At 30.1% G+C, this 14,279-nt stretch overlaps 1 protein-coding gene across 36 annotated transcripts in view; it reads right to left on the bottom strand.

Moving 5' to 3' along the window:
* Positions 1-724: 724 nt before the first annotated feature.
* Positions 725-14,279, bottom strand: part of LOC100161410 (mucin-2) — a 43,865-nt gene continuing 30,310 nt past the window's right edge. For 13 of the 36 annotated variants that reach the window (XM_029491663.1, XM_029491675.1, XM_029491674.1 and 10 more), the window contains 14 exons: positions 13,102-13,260; positions 11,840-11,998; positions 11,416-11,664; positions 10,990-11,148; positions 9,922-10,080; positions 9,319-9,657; positions 8,957-9,047; positions 6,010-7,212; positions 4,235-4,393; positions 3,561-3,968; positions 2,531-2,692; positions 2,037-2,264; positions 1,311-1,769; positions 725-1,181 (listed from right to left, as the gene is read on the bottom strand). In XM_029491663.1, coding sequence (XP_029347523.1) covers positions 1,012-1,181; positions 1,311-1,769; positions 2,037-2,264; positions 2,531-2,692; positions 3,561-3,968; positions 4,235-4,393; positions 6,010-7,212; positions 8,957-9,047; positions 9,319-9,657; positions 9,922-10,080; positions 10,990-11,148; positions 11,416-11,664; positions 11,840-11,998; positions 13,102-13,260 — 4,104 coding nt within the window. In that variant the 3' untranslated portion in view covers positions 725-1,011. The remainder of the gene's footprint in view (positions 1,182-1,310; positions 1,770-2,036; positions 2,265-2,530; positions 2,693-3,560; positions 3,969-4,234; positions 4,394-6,009; positions 7,213-8,956; positions 9,048-9,318; positions 9,658-9,921; positions 10,081-10,989; positions 11,149-11,415; positions 11,665-11,839; positions 11,999-13,101; positions 13,261-14,279) is intronic. The other 23 variants (XR_003839849.1, XM_008183049.3, XM_029491680.1 and 20 more) reach the window with 22 other exon arrangements.

A 14,279-nucleotide genomic window follows, 5' to 3' on the forward strand; every position in this document is an offset into this window, starting at 1 on the left:
CCTAAAAATATACACATTCTGTTTTTGACACAACGTCCTTTTTACGCGGACAGACCTACGTTTGAAAATTACGTTATATTAGTGGACGCACTTTACGCGGTGGAATAAACTTAAACTTCGGCAGGCGGTTGTTTCGAGCCGGTGTATTCGTTCGGTACTGGGGACTTGTACCAAATAGTGTACACCGCCGCCAGCGCCGTCACCGCTCTCGTGGTCCAATCGTTCAGATTTTGGTTACCACGGTAACGTCTTCATTGCTGTCACCGCTGCCGAAGTTGTGCTAGTGGACGGAATTATGGTATATTTAGTGATACCACTGACGGTATAACATAATGTGGTTATTAACAATAATTTAATTTACCACCCGAAAATCTGTGATCGTTTACTGGTGAACCCAAGGATTATGAATTACCATTAATTTATAAAAAATAGTGAATACTAAGGCCCAGTTGTACCGTTTACGGTTAGACTTCGATTAAGCTTAATCAGCTGATAACAGATATTTAACCGGGCAAATTTGGCCGATTAAGCTCCGGTTAACTTTAATCAGAGATAGTGCAACTGGTCCTTAATGCATATAATATATTATGACAACTAAAACCAAAAATTAAGAAACAAAAAAAAAAACTAGGGAAAACAATATAATGTATGAATTTGATTAAAATGTAATGAATTTATGAACGAATCCAAAAGCGTAATAATAAAGGATTATATTGACATCAAATTAATGAAACAACTACAATACTTTATTAATAGGTAAAACAAAAATAAATAAATTATCGATATTAAATATCAAAATACATTTAATAAAAAAACATAAAAAACATGTATACAAAGTATATGAAGTTAACACATTGAACATTATTATATAGTGGTAACTGGTAACGATGGTCGGTAACAATATTTAATACAAAAACACTTGAGCAATTTAAATAAGTCATACATTTGAATAGGCTAATTTAAAAATCAAAATGTCATTATAAAGCAATAATTTTAAATTAACAATTAAGTTTAACGTTTCTTTTGAGATTCCTGTTCATTTTGTAGTTCACGTAACACATCATCTCCTAAACTGTCTAATGCATCCAAATTTTCGTTACCAATTTCATTTTTCAACTCTGATTTTAAATGTCGAATACCAGACTCTACATCTCTCCTCTGTACATTAAAACCATTTAAAGCTGTAATCAAAACCAAAATAGGTATAAACTATAAATAAACAAATACACACATAATACTATAATAAATATTGATTAGATTCATTAATAAATTAAGAAAAATAATCTAAGGTAAAGATATGATTGTTTTACCTTTATTAAACAGATCCAATTGCTGCTGACCACCAAAACTATCGTCTGTAGATATGTATGATGGATACTGTGTAGTAACTTCCTGTATGAATTTATTATTTCCTTGTACGTTTATTGATTCTAAAGGAGGTAAGTACGTAGGTGGGTATTGAGTTGAAGAAGGAAATTGTGGACAGCGAGGATCGGTGGAACCGGGATAACATATTGGTGGTGGGATAGGTTTAGGAGTTGAATTATTACATACACAAACAAAAGGTGTTTGAATAGGTGTAATTTGTGGACATCTTGGATCAGTTGATCCTGGGTAACATACTGGTGGTGCTGGTGTAGATGGTGAAGGGTAGTAAGTTGAAGGAGGTGATGGTTTTGGACATCTTGAATCAGTGGACCCTGGGTAGCAAACTGGTGCTGGAGTGGTTGGTGGCAATGTTGGTTTTGGACATCTTGGGTCGTTGGAACCTGTTTAAATTAAATGTTAAAAGGGTAAAATGTATAAATCTTGTTAAATGATAACATTTTTTTATTTAAAATTGTATTCGGAATTAGTTAGAGTATTAATATTTAAATGTATAAAAATAGTTGCAAGTAATTATTTAAATATGAAGAGTCTATTATTGGAAATTTTATTTTAACTTGTTAGAAATGTCCATTAATAAAAAATATGTTATATTAATTATTTAATTAAGGTTTAAAATAAAATACTTTTAATTAATGAGTTGCTTATACCTGGGTAGCATACTGGTGGTGGTGGTGTAGATGATGAAGGGTAGTAAGTTGGAGGAGGTGATGGTTTTGGACATCTTGGATCAGTGGACCCTGGGTAGCAAACTGGTGCTGGAGTGGTTGGTGGCAATGTTGGTTTTGGACATCTTGGATCAGTGGACCCTGGGTAGCAAACTGGTGCTGGAGTGGTTGGTGGGAATGTTGGTTTTGGACATCTTGGGTCGTTGGATCCTGTTTAATTTAAATTTTAAAAGGGTAAAATGTATAAATCGTGTTAAGTGATAACATTTTTTTATTTAAAATTGTATTCGGAATTAGTTAGAGTATTAATATTTAAATGTATAAAAATAGTTACAAGTAATTATTTAAATATGAATACTCATTTATTGGAAATTTTATTTTAACGTCTCAGAAATGTCCATTAATAAAAAATAAGTTGAATTAATTATTTAATTAGGTTTAAAACAAAATATTTTTAATTAATGAGTTGCTCATACCTGGATAGCATACTGGTGGTGGTGCTGGTGTAGATGATGAAGGGTAGTAAGTTGGAGGAGGTGATGGTTTTGGACATCTTGAATCAGTAGACCCTGGGTAGCAAACTGGTGCTGGAGTGGTCGGTGGCAATGTTGGTTTTGGACATCTTGGGTCGTTGGAACCTGTTTAAATTAAATGTTAAATGGGTAAAATGTATAAATCTTGTTAAGGGATAACATTTTATCATTTAAAGTTGTATTCGGAATTCATTAGAGTATTAATATTTAAGTTTATAAAAATAGTTGCATGTCATAAATTAAATATGTTTACTTTTTTATTGTAAATTTTAATTTAACTTGCCAGAAATTTCCATGAGTAAAAATATATGTTAAAAATTTAAATTTTTTATGATATAATATTTTAAATGCATATTGTTTTGTTTATTAATGTTTTTGTTTTCTTTTAAATAATAATAAAAATAAATTTTAAAAATGATTTACTAATAAAAATTGTTATTATATTGAAAATATAATTATTTAAATGAAACTTATAAATTGATGAAACATTAAAAATGTTAAATGGTTTGAACTGTAGTTAGTAGCTTCTTTTTTCTAAATCTATTTAAGTGGAATTTCTTTTCAATATTATTAATAACAGTAATATTAAGTAGGATATATTAATTTTAATAAAAGCTTGAATTGTAACAATTACATTATATAATTGATTATTGTTAATAATAGAATTAATTTGTCTTAATTCTGAATGGATTGGAATTTAGAATTGTAAGAGATAATCCAATAATACCTGATCAGTTACCAAATAAAAAGTGTAAAATTCCAATATCTTTAAAATTAATTGAAAAAATGAATTTAATGCATAAAATACCTAATAATAGGTTGTAAATTGTCAATTTACCTATAAATTTAAAAATCTTTTTATCATTAAAAAATTATATTCAAATTATATGATATTCAATTGAAAATTTAAAGAAATTAATTATTTACTTATATTTTAAAATTAAATATTTTTTAAACAATGAGTAGCTCATACCTGGATAGCATACTGGCGGTGCTGGTGTCGATGATGAAGGGTAGTAAGTGGGTGGAGGTGATGGTTTTGGACATCTTGAATCAGTGGACCCTGGGTAGCATACTGGTGGTGCCGGTGTTGATGGTGAAGGGTAGTAAGTTGGAGGAGGTGATGGTTTTGGACATCTTGAATCAGTGGACCCTGGGTAGCACACTGGTGCTGGAGTGGTTGGTGGCAATGTTGGTTTTGGACATCTCGGGTCGTTGGAACCTGGGTAGCATACTGGTGGTGCCGGTGTCGATGGTGAAGGGTAGTAAGTTGGAGGAGGTGATGGTTTTGGACATCTTGAATCGGTGGACCCTGGGTAGCAAACTGGTGCAGGAGTGGTTGGTGGCAATGTTGGTTTTGGACATCTAGGATCGTTGGAACCTGTTAATTTAAATTTTAAATTGGTAAAATGTATAAATCTTGTTAAGTGATACCATTATTATATTCAAATTTGTATTCGGAATTCATTGACTATTAATATTTAAATGTATAAAAATAGTTGCATGTAATAATTTAAATATGTATACTTTTTAATGGAAATTTTATTTTAACTTGTTAGAAATATCCATTAAAAAAAAAAATATGTAGTCTTAATTATTTCATTAAGATTTAAAATATATTATTTTAAATTAATATGTTGCTCATACCTGGATAGCATACTGGTGGTGCCGGTGTAGATGGTGAAGGGTAGTAAGTAGGAGGAGGTGATGGTTTTGGACATCTTGAATCAGTGGACCCTGGGTAGCAAATTGGTGCTGGAGTGGTTGGTGGCAATGTTGGTTTTGGACATCTTGGGTCGTTGGAACCTGTTTAATTTAAATTTTAAAAGGGTCAAATGTATAAATCTTGTTAAGTGATATCATTTTAGATTCTGAATAAAAAGATAAATGTATTGATTTTACAATGATGTGTGTTTTTTTTTTTTATTTATTTATTTATTTTAGATTCTGAGCGGAGCGAGGAAGCTATTGTTATTACAATGGTGTTTATTTTTTTTTTTATTTTACAAAATTTCTTCCAGAAGGAGTGCTTTGATTTCAACATATAGTACCTTATCTTTTAGCAAATTGGATCAAGATGGTACATTAGACGGGTCATTTTCTGATTTTCTCAATAGTTTTTTAATGTCATGGGAAAAACCACCGAAAAATTACGAAAAAACGCTAAAAATAGTAATTTCTAACGCTTTGTTTATCACCATAGAAATGAATAAAAATTATAATATTATAATATTAATTCAACTTGCATGATAAAATAAATAATAACGATATAAAATATCCAGACCGACAAACCGTTTCCGCTCAGAATCGTTTTTCTTATATAATGATATTTTATCGTTGAATTCAAGTCTAATACAACCCATTATACAATGACATCCACTTGCCTGCTTTTTTTTTTTTTTGAACCTGTCATCAACTTTTAGGACAGTAATAATGCTTAGATTTTAACAGTATCTTTTCTGATAGGAAAGTGAATCTAGTTGGTACTTTGGGGGATCAAAAGTAAAAATTTCCCAGTAGTTTTCAAAAGCGCCGTGAAAAACTAAACAAAAATTAAGGAAAAACAGGAATTTTCACGCAAAATCTGTTTTCGAGAAGATTGATTTTGGTTTTTGCTGCAACTCTTAAACAAATGCCCGTATGAAATTTTGACTGAATGTTTATATTAGCATTTTCTATACACCTTAATATTTTCAAAATATTTTGATTTATTTTGATCTGTTTATGCAATTTTCAATTTCTATTTTTTTTATTTATTTTTTTTTCTATAAATATCAATAACATTTTATTTGTTGCTTAAAAAAAATTGAAAATTTAATGCAAGGCTCCTGATTTATTGTTACACAGTGGTTGAAAAAAATTAAAACACATATAAACATTTTTTTTTTTTTATAAGCTTATAAAGTTCGATTTTTGACAACATGTAGTTTATTTAAAATGTGTTAATTATTTCGTAGTTAAAAATGTATAAAATATTCAACTTTTATAGCTAAGGATTGAATATTTAAAGGTCCCACGTAAATATGTTATTTATAAATTACTTTATTCACAATATTATCATCAAATATACTTAGTAATATCATAGGCTGACTGACCGTTTTCGCTCAGAATTGTTTTTCTAATAAAATGATATTATATCATTGAATTCAAATTTATTACCATCCATTACGGCGACCCACTTGTAGACTACTATACAGCAGAGCTACATCCACTTACCCACTTTTTTTATTTAAAGTTGTATTCGGAATTCGTTAGAGTATTAATATTTAAATGTATTTGAAAGTAATTATTTAAATATGAATATTGTTTTATTGGAAATTTTATTTTAACTTGTTAGAAAGGTCCATTAAAAAAAATATGTTGTATTAATTATTTAATTAAGATTTAAAATATATTATTTTTAATTAATGAGTTTCTCATACCTGGATAGCATACTGGTGGTGCTGGTGTCGATGGTGAAGGGTAGTAAGTGGGTGGAGGTGATGGTTTTGGACATCTTGAATCAGTGGACCCTGGGTAGCATACTGGTGGTGCCGGTGTTGATGGTGAAGGGTAGTAAGTTGGAGGAGGTGATGGTTTTGGACATCTTGAATCAGTGGACCCTGGGTAGCAAACTGGTGCAGGAGTGGTTGGTGGCAATGTTGGTTTTGGACACCTTGGGTCGTTGGAACCTGGGTAGCATACTGGTGGTGCCGGTGTCGATGGTGAAGGGTAGTAAGTTGGAGGAGGTGATGGTTTTGGACATCTTGAATCAGTGGACCCTGGGTAGCAAACTGGTGCTGGAGTGGTTGGTGGCAATGTTGGTTTTGGACATCTCGGGTCGTTGGAACCTGGGTAGCATACTGGTGGTGCCGGTGTCGATGGTGAAGGGTAGTAAGTTGGAGGAGGTGATGGTTTTGGACATCTTGAATCAGTGGACCCTGGGTAGCAAACTGGTGCAGGAGTGGTTGGTGGCAATGTTGGTTTTGGACATCTCGGGTCGTTGGAACCTGGGTAGCATACTGGTGGTGCCGGTGTCGATGGTGAAGGGTAGTAAGTTGGAGGAGGTGATGGTTTTGGACATCTTGAATCAGTGGACCCTGGGTAGCAAACTGGTGCTGGAGTGGTTGGTGGCAATGTTGGTTTTGGACATCTTGGGTCGTTGGAACCTGGGTAGCATACTGGTGGTGCCGGTGTCGATGGTGAAGGGTAGTAAGTTGGAGGAGGTGATGGTTTTGGACATCTTGAATCAGTGGACCCTGGGTAGCAAACTGGTGCTGGAGTGGTTGGTGGCGATGTTGGTTTTGGACATCTTGGGTCGTTGGAACCTGGGTAGCATACTGGTGGTGCCGGTGTCGATGGTGAAGGGTAGTAAGTTGGAGGAGGTGATGGTTTTGGACATCTTGAATCAGTGGACCCTGGGTAGCAAACTGGTGCAGGAGTGGTTGGTGGCAATGTTGGTTTTGGACATCTTGGGTCGTTGGAACCTGGGTAGCATACTGGTGGTGCCGGTGTCGATGGTGAAGGGTAGTAAGTTGGAGGAGGTGATGGTTTTGGACATCTTGAATCAGTGGACCCTGGGTAGCAAACTGGTGCTGGAGTGGTTGGTGGCAATGTTGGTTTTGGACATCTTGGGTCGTTGGAACCTGTTTAATTTAAATTATAAAAAGGTAAAACGTATAAATCTTGTTGAGTGATAAAATTTTAGATTCTGAATAAAAAGATAAATGTATTGATTTTTACAATGATGTGTGTTTTTTTTTTTATTTAAAATTTTTTTTTTGTTTTTTTTTGTGTCTGTCATCACCTTTTGGCTTTTAGATAGAAAAATGGCTTGGATTTTCTTCAACAGTATCTTTTCTGATAGGAAATAGAATCTAGTTGGTACTTTGGGGGGTCAAAAGCGAAAATTTTTCCAGTAGTTTTCAAAAGCGCCGTGAAAAACAAAAGACATATTAAGGAAAAACGGGAGTTTTTACAGAAAATCTGTTTTCGAAAATATCGATTTTGGTTTTTGGTGCAACTCTTAAACAAATGACCGTAGGTACATGAAATATTGACTGAATGTTCATATAAGCATTTACTATACACCATAATATTTTCCAAATATTTTGATTTATTTTGAGCTGTTTACGGACATTTTCAATTTCAATTTTTTTTTTTTTCTATTAATATCAATCAAATATTATTTGTTGGCTAAAAAAGCTTGAAAATTTAATAAAAGGTTCCTATTATATTGTTTCAAAGGCAGATGAAAAAAATTAAAAATCCATAGTCACAGATTTTTTTTAATAGCATTCAAAGTTCAAAAATTGACAAAATATGTAAAAATCACGAAAATCAGCAAATTATTTTGAGTTGAAAATTCGTAAAAATTTTTCTTTTTAAATCTTACATTTGAAAATGTAACACAAGATTCCTCATAAGTTTGTCTATTTTTGTAAAAAAACATGTCTACAAGCAAGTCATATTAAATTCTATGAGCGTTTGAAATTCAAATATTTACAAAAATTAATATTGACTCGACTATAGATACATGACAATTTCACTGAAAATTTATATTAGCATTTTCTATAAATGATAAAATTTTGAAAATAATTTGACTCTTTTTGAGCTGTTTACAAACATTATCATTTTCAATTTTTTTTTTTTTATAAATATTAATTAGGTCTTATCTGTTGGGCCAAAAATTAAAAAAAATTAAGACAAGACTCCTAATATATTGTAACAATAGCAGTTGAAAAATACTAAAAATACATATGCTAAATTTTTTTTATAAGCAATTAAAGATCGAAAATAGACAAAATTTATCACATTTAAAATTGAATAATTATTCCTTAGTTAAAAATTTATAAAATGTTCAAATTTTATATCTAAGGATTAAAAACTTAAAACAAGCTTACACGTAAGTATTTTATTTTGTTGCCAAAAAATTTAAAAAATACATAAGCACAGTTTATTTTCATAGTCACTTGAGCTCAAATTTGGACGAAATTACGTATTAAAAAACCTGGAATAACTATTTTAGTCATCTTGATGTGATTGAATAATAGTAATATCATAGGTAGGTACTTAAACTTCTAAAGTATACTATTATATATCTATGATAGTAGCACGGATTGTTGTTGATGTATAACGCGTTACCCAATGGATATTGTGATATTATTAATTTGGAATTTATTAAAGATACCTATTAAAGGTCAATTTTTTTTTATACCATGGATAAGTATATAATAAGTCTAATACATAGACTGACATAACGTCTCCAATGAGAATCGTTTTTCTTATAAAGTGATATATCATTGAATTCAAATTAAATAATATTCATTATACAGTGACCCACTTGTAAGGTACAAAATATTATATTTTTAATTAATGAGTCGCTCATACCTGGATAGCATATTGGTGGTGCCGGTGTAGATGGTGAAGGGTAGGAAGTAGTAGGAGGTGTATGGTTTTGGACATCTTGGATCGTTGGAACCTGTTAAATTTAAATTTTGAAAAGGTAAAATGTATACATTATGTTAAGTGATAAAATTATATGATTAAAAGTTATATTTAAAAGTCAATATAGTATTAATATTTAAATGTATAAAAATAGTTGAAAGCAATATTTTAAATATGAATACTATTTTATTGGACATTTTATTTTAACTTGTTAGAAATGTCCATTACAATAAATATAATATGTAGTATTAATTATTTCATTTAGGTTTAAAATATATTATTTTAAATTAATGAGATGCCCATACCTGGATAGCATACTGGTGGTGCCGGTGTAGATGGTGAAGGGTAGTAAGTTGGAGGAGGTGATGGTTTTGGACACCTTGAATCAGTGGACCCTGGGAAGCATACTGGTGGTGCCGGTGTTGATGGTGAAGGGTAGTAAGTTGGAGGAGGTGACGGTTTTGGACATCTTGAATCAGTGGATCCTGGGTAGCATACTGGTGGTGCAGGTGTTGATGGTGAAGGGTAGTAAGTTGGAGGAGGTGACGGTTTTGGACATCTTGAATCAGTAGACCCTGGGTAGCAAACTGGTGCTGGAGTGGTTGGTGGCAATGTTGGTTTTGGACATCTTGGGTCGTTGGAACCTGATTAATTTAAATTTTAAAAGGGTAAAATATATAAATCTTGTGATAACATTTTATGATTCAATGATGTATTCGGAATTTGTTAGAGTATTCATATTTAAATGTATAAAAAAAGTTCCAAATAATTATTTAAATATTATAACTATTTTATTGGAAATTTTATTTTAACTTGTTAGAAATGTCCATTAATAAAAATAATATGTAGTATTAATTAATTCATTAAGATTTAAAATATATTATTTTTAATTAATGAGTTGCTCATACCTGGATAGCATACTGGTGGTGCCGGTGTCGATGGTGAAGGGTAGTAAGTTGGAGGAGGTGATGGTTTTGGACATCTTGAATCAGTAGACCCTGGGTAGCAAACTGGTGCTGGAGTGGTCGGTGGCAATGTTGGTTTTGGACATCTTGGATCGTTGGAACCTGTTTAATTATTAATTTTAAATGGGTAAAATGTATAAATCTGGTTAAGTGATAATGTTTTTTATTTTAAGTATTATTCAGAATTTGTTAGAGTATTCATGGTTAAATGTGTAAAAATAGTGGTATGTAATTATTTAAATTTGAATTATTTTTTATCATAAACTGTATTTTAACGCGTTAGAAATGTCCATTTATAAAAAAGTATGTCGAAAAATTGTAATTTTAATTTTTTTAAAAAGAAAGTCGATGAAAGTTAATAAAATTTGTATGATTTAATATTTTACGCGCATATTTTTTTTTTATTAATGTTTTTGTTTTTTTATTAGAAATAATAAAAATAAATCTTATATATGATTTATTAATAAAAATTGTTATATTGAAAATATAATTATTTAAATGAAACTTATAAATTGATTAAACATTAAAAATGTTAAATGGTTTGAACTGTAGTTAGCAGCTTCTTTTTTCTAAATCTATTTAAGTGGAATTTCTTTTCAATATTATTAATAACAGTAATATTAAGTAGGATTTATTAATTTTAATAAAAGCTTGATTTGTAACAATTACATTACATAATTGATTGTTGTTAATAATAGAATTAATTTGTCTTAATTCTAAATGGATTGGAATTTAGAATTCTAAGAAATAATCCAATCATACCTGATCAGTTACCAAATAATAAGTGTAAAATTCCAATATCACAACGATTGAATGAAAAAATTAATTTAATGCATAAAATACCTGATAATAGGTTGTAAATTGTAAATTTACCTATACATATAGTTAAAAATCATTTTATCATTAAAAAATTATTTTCAAATTATATGATATTCAATTGAAAATTTTAAGAAATTAACTATTTAATTATGTTTTAAAATAAAATATTTTTAATCAATAAATGGCTCATACCTGGATAGCATACTGGCGGTGCTGGTGTAGATGGTGAAGGGTAGTAAGTTGGAGGAGGTGATGGTTTTGGACATCTTGAATCAGTGGACCCTGGGTAGCAAACTGGTGCTGGAGTGGTTGGTGGCAATGTTGGTTTTGGACATCTTGGGTCGTTGGAACCTGTTTAATTTAAATTTTAAAATGGTAAAATGTATAAATCTTGTTAAGTGATGACATTATTTTATTTAAATTTGTATTCAGAATTAGTTAGAGTATTAATGTTTAAATATATACAAATATTTGCAAGCAATTATTTAAATATGAATAGTGTTTTATTTGAAATGTTATTTTAACTTGTTAGAAATGTCCATTAAAAAAAAAATATATAGTATTAATTATTTCATTAAGGTTAAAATATTTTATTTTAAATTAATATGTTGCTCATACCTGGATAGCATACTGGTGGTGCCGGTGTAGATGGTGAAGGGTAGTAAGTTGGAGGAGGTGACGGTTTTGGACATCTTGAATCAGTGGACCCTGGGTAGCATACTGGTGGTGCCGGTGTAGATGGTGAAGGGTAGTAAGTTGGAGGGGGTGATGGTTTTGGACATCTTGGATCAGTGGACCCTGGGTAGCAAACTGGTGCTGGAGTGGTTGGTGGCAATGTTGGTTTTGGACATCTTGGGTCGTTGGAACCTGATTAATTTAAATTTGAAAGGGTAAAACGTATAAATCTTGTTAAGTGATAACATTTTTTATTTAAAATTATATTCTAACTTGTTAGAAATGTACATAAAAAAAAAATATGTAGTATTAATTATTTCAATAATATTTAAAATAATATTATTTTAAATTAATGTGCTGCTCATACCTGGATAGCATACTGGTGGTGCCGGTGTCGATGGTGAGGGGTAGTAAGTTGGGGGAGGTGATGGTTTTGGACATCTAGAATCAGTGGACCCTGGGTAGCAAACTGGTGCTGGAGTGGTTGGTGGCAATGTTGGTTTTGGACATCTTGGATCGTTGGAACCTGATTAATTATAAATTTTAAAAGGGTTAAATGTATAAATCTTGTTAAGTGATAATTTTTTTTATTTTAAAATGTATTCGGAGTTTGTTAAAGTATCAATATTTAAATGTATAAAATAGTGGCATGAAATTATTTCAATTTCAATACTTTTTTATTGTAATTTTCATTTTAACTTGCAAGAAATGTCAATTAATAAAAAAATATGACGAAAAATTGTATTTTCTACCTTTTTTAAAAAGAAAATTGATCAAAATTATTTAAATTTGTTTAATTTAATATTATAAATTCATATTTTTTTATTTATTAATGTTTTTGTATTTTTTTAGTTATAATAAAAATTATTTTTTAAAATTATTTAGAAATAAAGATTGTTAATAATAGAATTAATTTGTCTTAATTCTAAAAGGATTAGAATTTAGAATTCTAAAATATATGATCCAATTATACCTGATCAAATACAATATAAAAAGTATAAAATTCCAATATCTTAAAGATTAATAAGAAAGTAATTTTATAGATGAATTACCTGATAATAGGTTGTGAATTGTAAATTTACATATAGTTTAAAAAATCTTTTTATCATTAAAATATTATATGATATTCAATGGAAAATGTAACGAAATTAATTATTTAATTAAGGATTAAAATATAATATTTTTAATTAATGAGTCTCCCATACCTGGATAGCATACTGGCGGTGCCGTGTCGATGGTGAAGGTAGTAAGTTGGAGAGTGATGGTTTTGGACATCTTGAATCAGTGGACCCTGGGTAGCAAACTGGTGCTGGAGTGGTTGGTGGCAATGTTGGTTTTGGACATCTTGGGTCGTTGGAACCTGTTAATTTAAATTTTTAAAATTGGTAAAATGTATAAATCTTGTTAAGTGATACCATTATTATATTCAAATTTGTATTCGGAATTCGTTGACTATTAATATTTAAATGTATAAAAATAGTTGCATGTAATAATTTAAATATGTATACTTTTTTAATGGAAATTTTATTTTAACTTGTTAGAAATATCCATTAAAAAAAAAAATATGTAGTCTTAATTATTTCATTAAGATTTAAAATATATTATTTTAAATTAATATGTTGCTCATACCTGGATAGCATACTGGTGGTGCCGGTGTAGATGGTGAAGGGTAGTAAGTAGGAGGAGGTGATGGTTTTGGACATCTTGAATCAGTGGACCCTGGGTAGCAAATTGGTGCTGGAGTGGTTGGTGGCAATGTTGGTTTTGGACATCTTGGGTCGTTGGAACCTGTTTAATTTAAATTTTAAAAGGGTCAAATGTATAAATCTTGTTAAGTGATATCATTTTAGATTCTGAATAAAAAGATAAATGTATTGATTTTACAATGATGTGTGTTTTTTTTTTTATTTATTTATTTATTTTAGATTCTGAGCGGAGCGAGGAAGCTATTGTTTTTACAATGGTGTTTATTTTTTTTTTTATTTTACAAAATTTCTTCCAGAAGGAGTGCTTTGATTTCAACATATAGTACCTTATCTTTTAGCAAATTGGATCAAGATGGTACATTAGACAGGTCATTTTCTGATTTTCTCAATAGTTTTTTAATGTCATGGGAAAAACCACCGAAAAATTACGAAAAAACGCTAAAAATAGTAATTTCTAACGCTTTGTTTATCACCATAGAAACGAATAAAAATTATAATATTATAATATTAATTCAACTTACATGATAAAATAAATAATAACGATATAAAATATCCAGACCGACAAACCGTTTCCGCTCAGAATCGTTTTTCTTATATAATGATATTTTATCGTTGAATTCAAGTCTAATACAACCCATTATACAATGACATCCACTTGCCTGCTTTTTTTTTTTTTTGAACCTGTCATCAACTTTTAGGACAGTAATAATGCTTAGATTTTAACAGTATCTTTTCTGATAGGAAAGTGAATCTAGTTGGTACTTTGGGGGATCAAAAGTAAAAATTTCCCAGTAGTTTTCAAAAGCGCCGTGAAAAACTAAACAAAAATTAAGGAAAAACAGGAATTTTCACGCAAAATCTGTTTTCGAGAAGATTGATTTTGGTTTTTGCTGCTACTCTTAAACAAATGCCCGTATGAAATTTTGACTGAATGTTTATATTAGCATTTTCTATACACCTTAATATTTTCAAAATATTTTGATTTATTTTGATCTGTTTATGCAATTTTCAATTTCTATTTTTTTTATTTATTTTTTTTTCTATAAATATCAATAACATTTTATTTGTTGGTTAAAAAAGATTGAAAATTTAATGCAAGGC

The sequence above is a fragment of the Acyrthosiphon pisum genome, chromosome A3 (assembly GCF_005508785.2).
Source record: "Acyrthosiphon pisum isolate AL4f chromosome A3, pea_aphid_22Mar2018_4r6ur, whole genome shotgun sequence".
NCBI classification, from domain to species: domain Eukaryota; kingdom Metazoa; phylum Arthropoda; class Insecta; order Hemiptera; family Aphididae; genus Acyrthosiphon; species Acyrthosiphon pisum.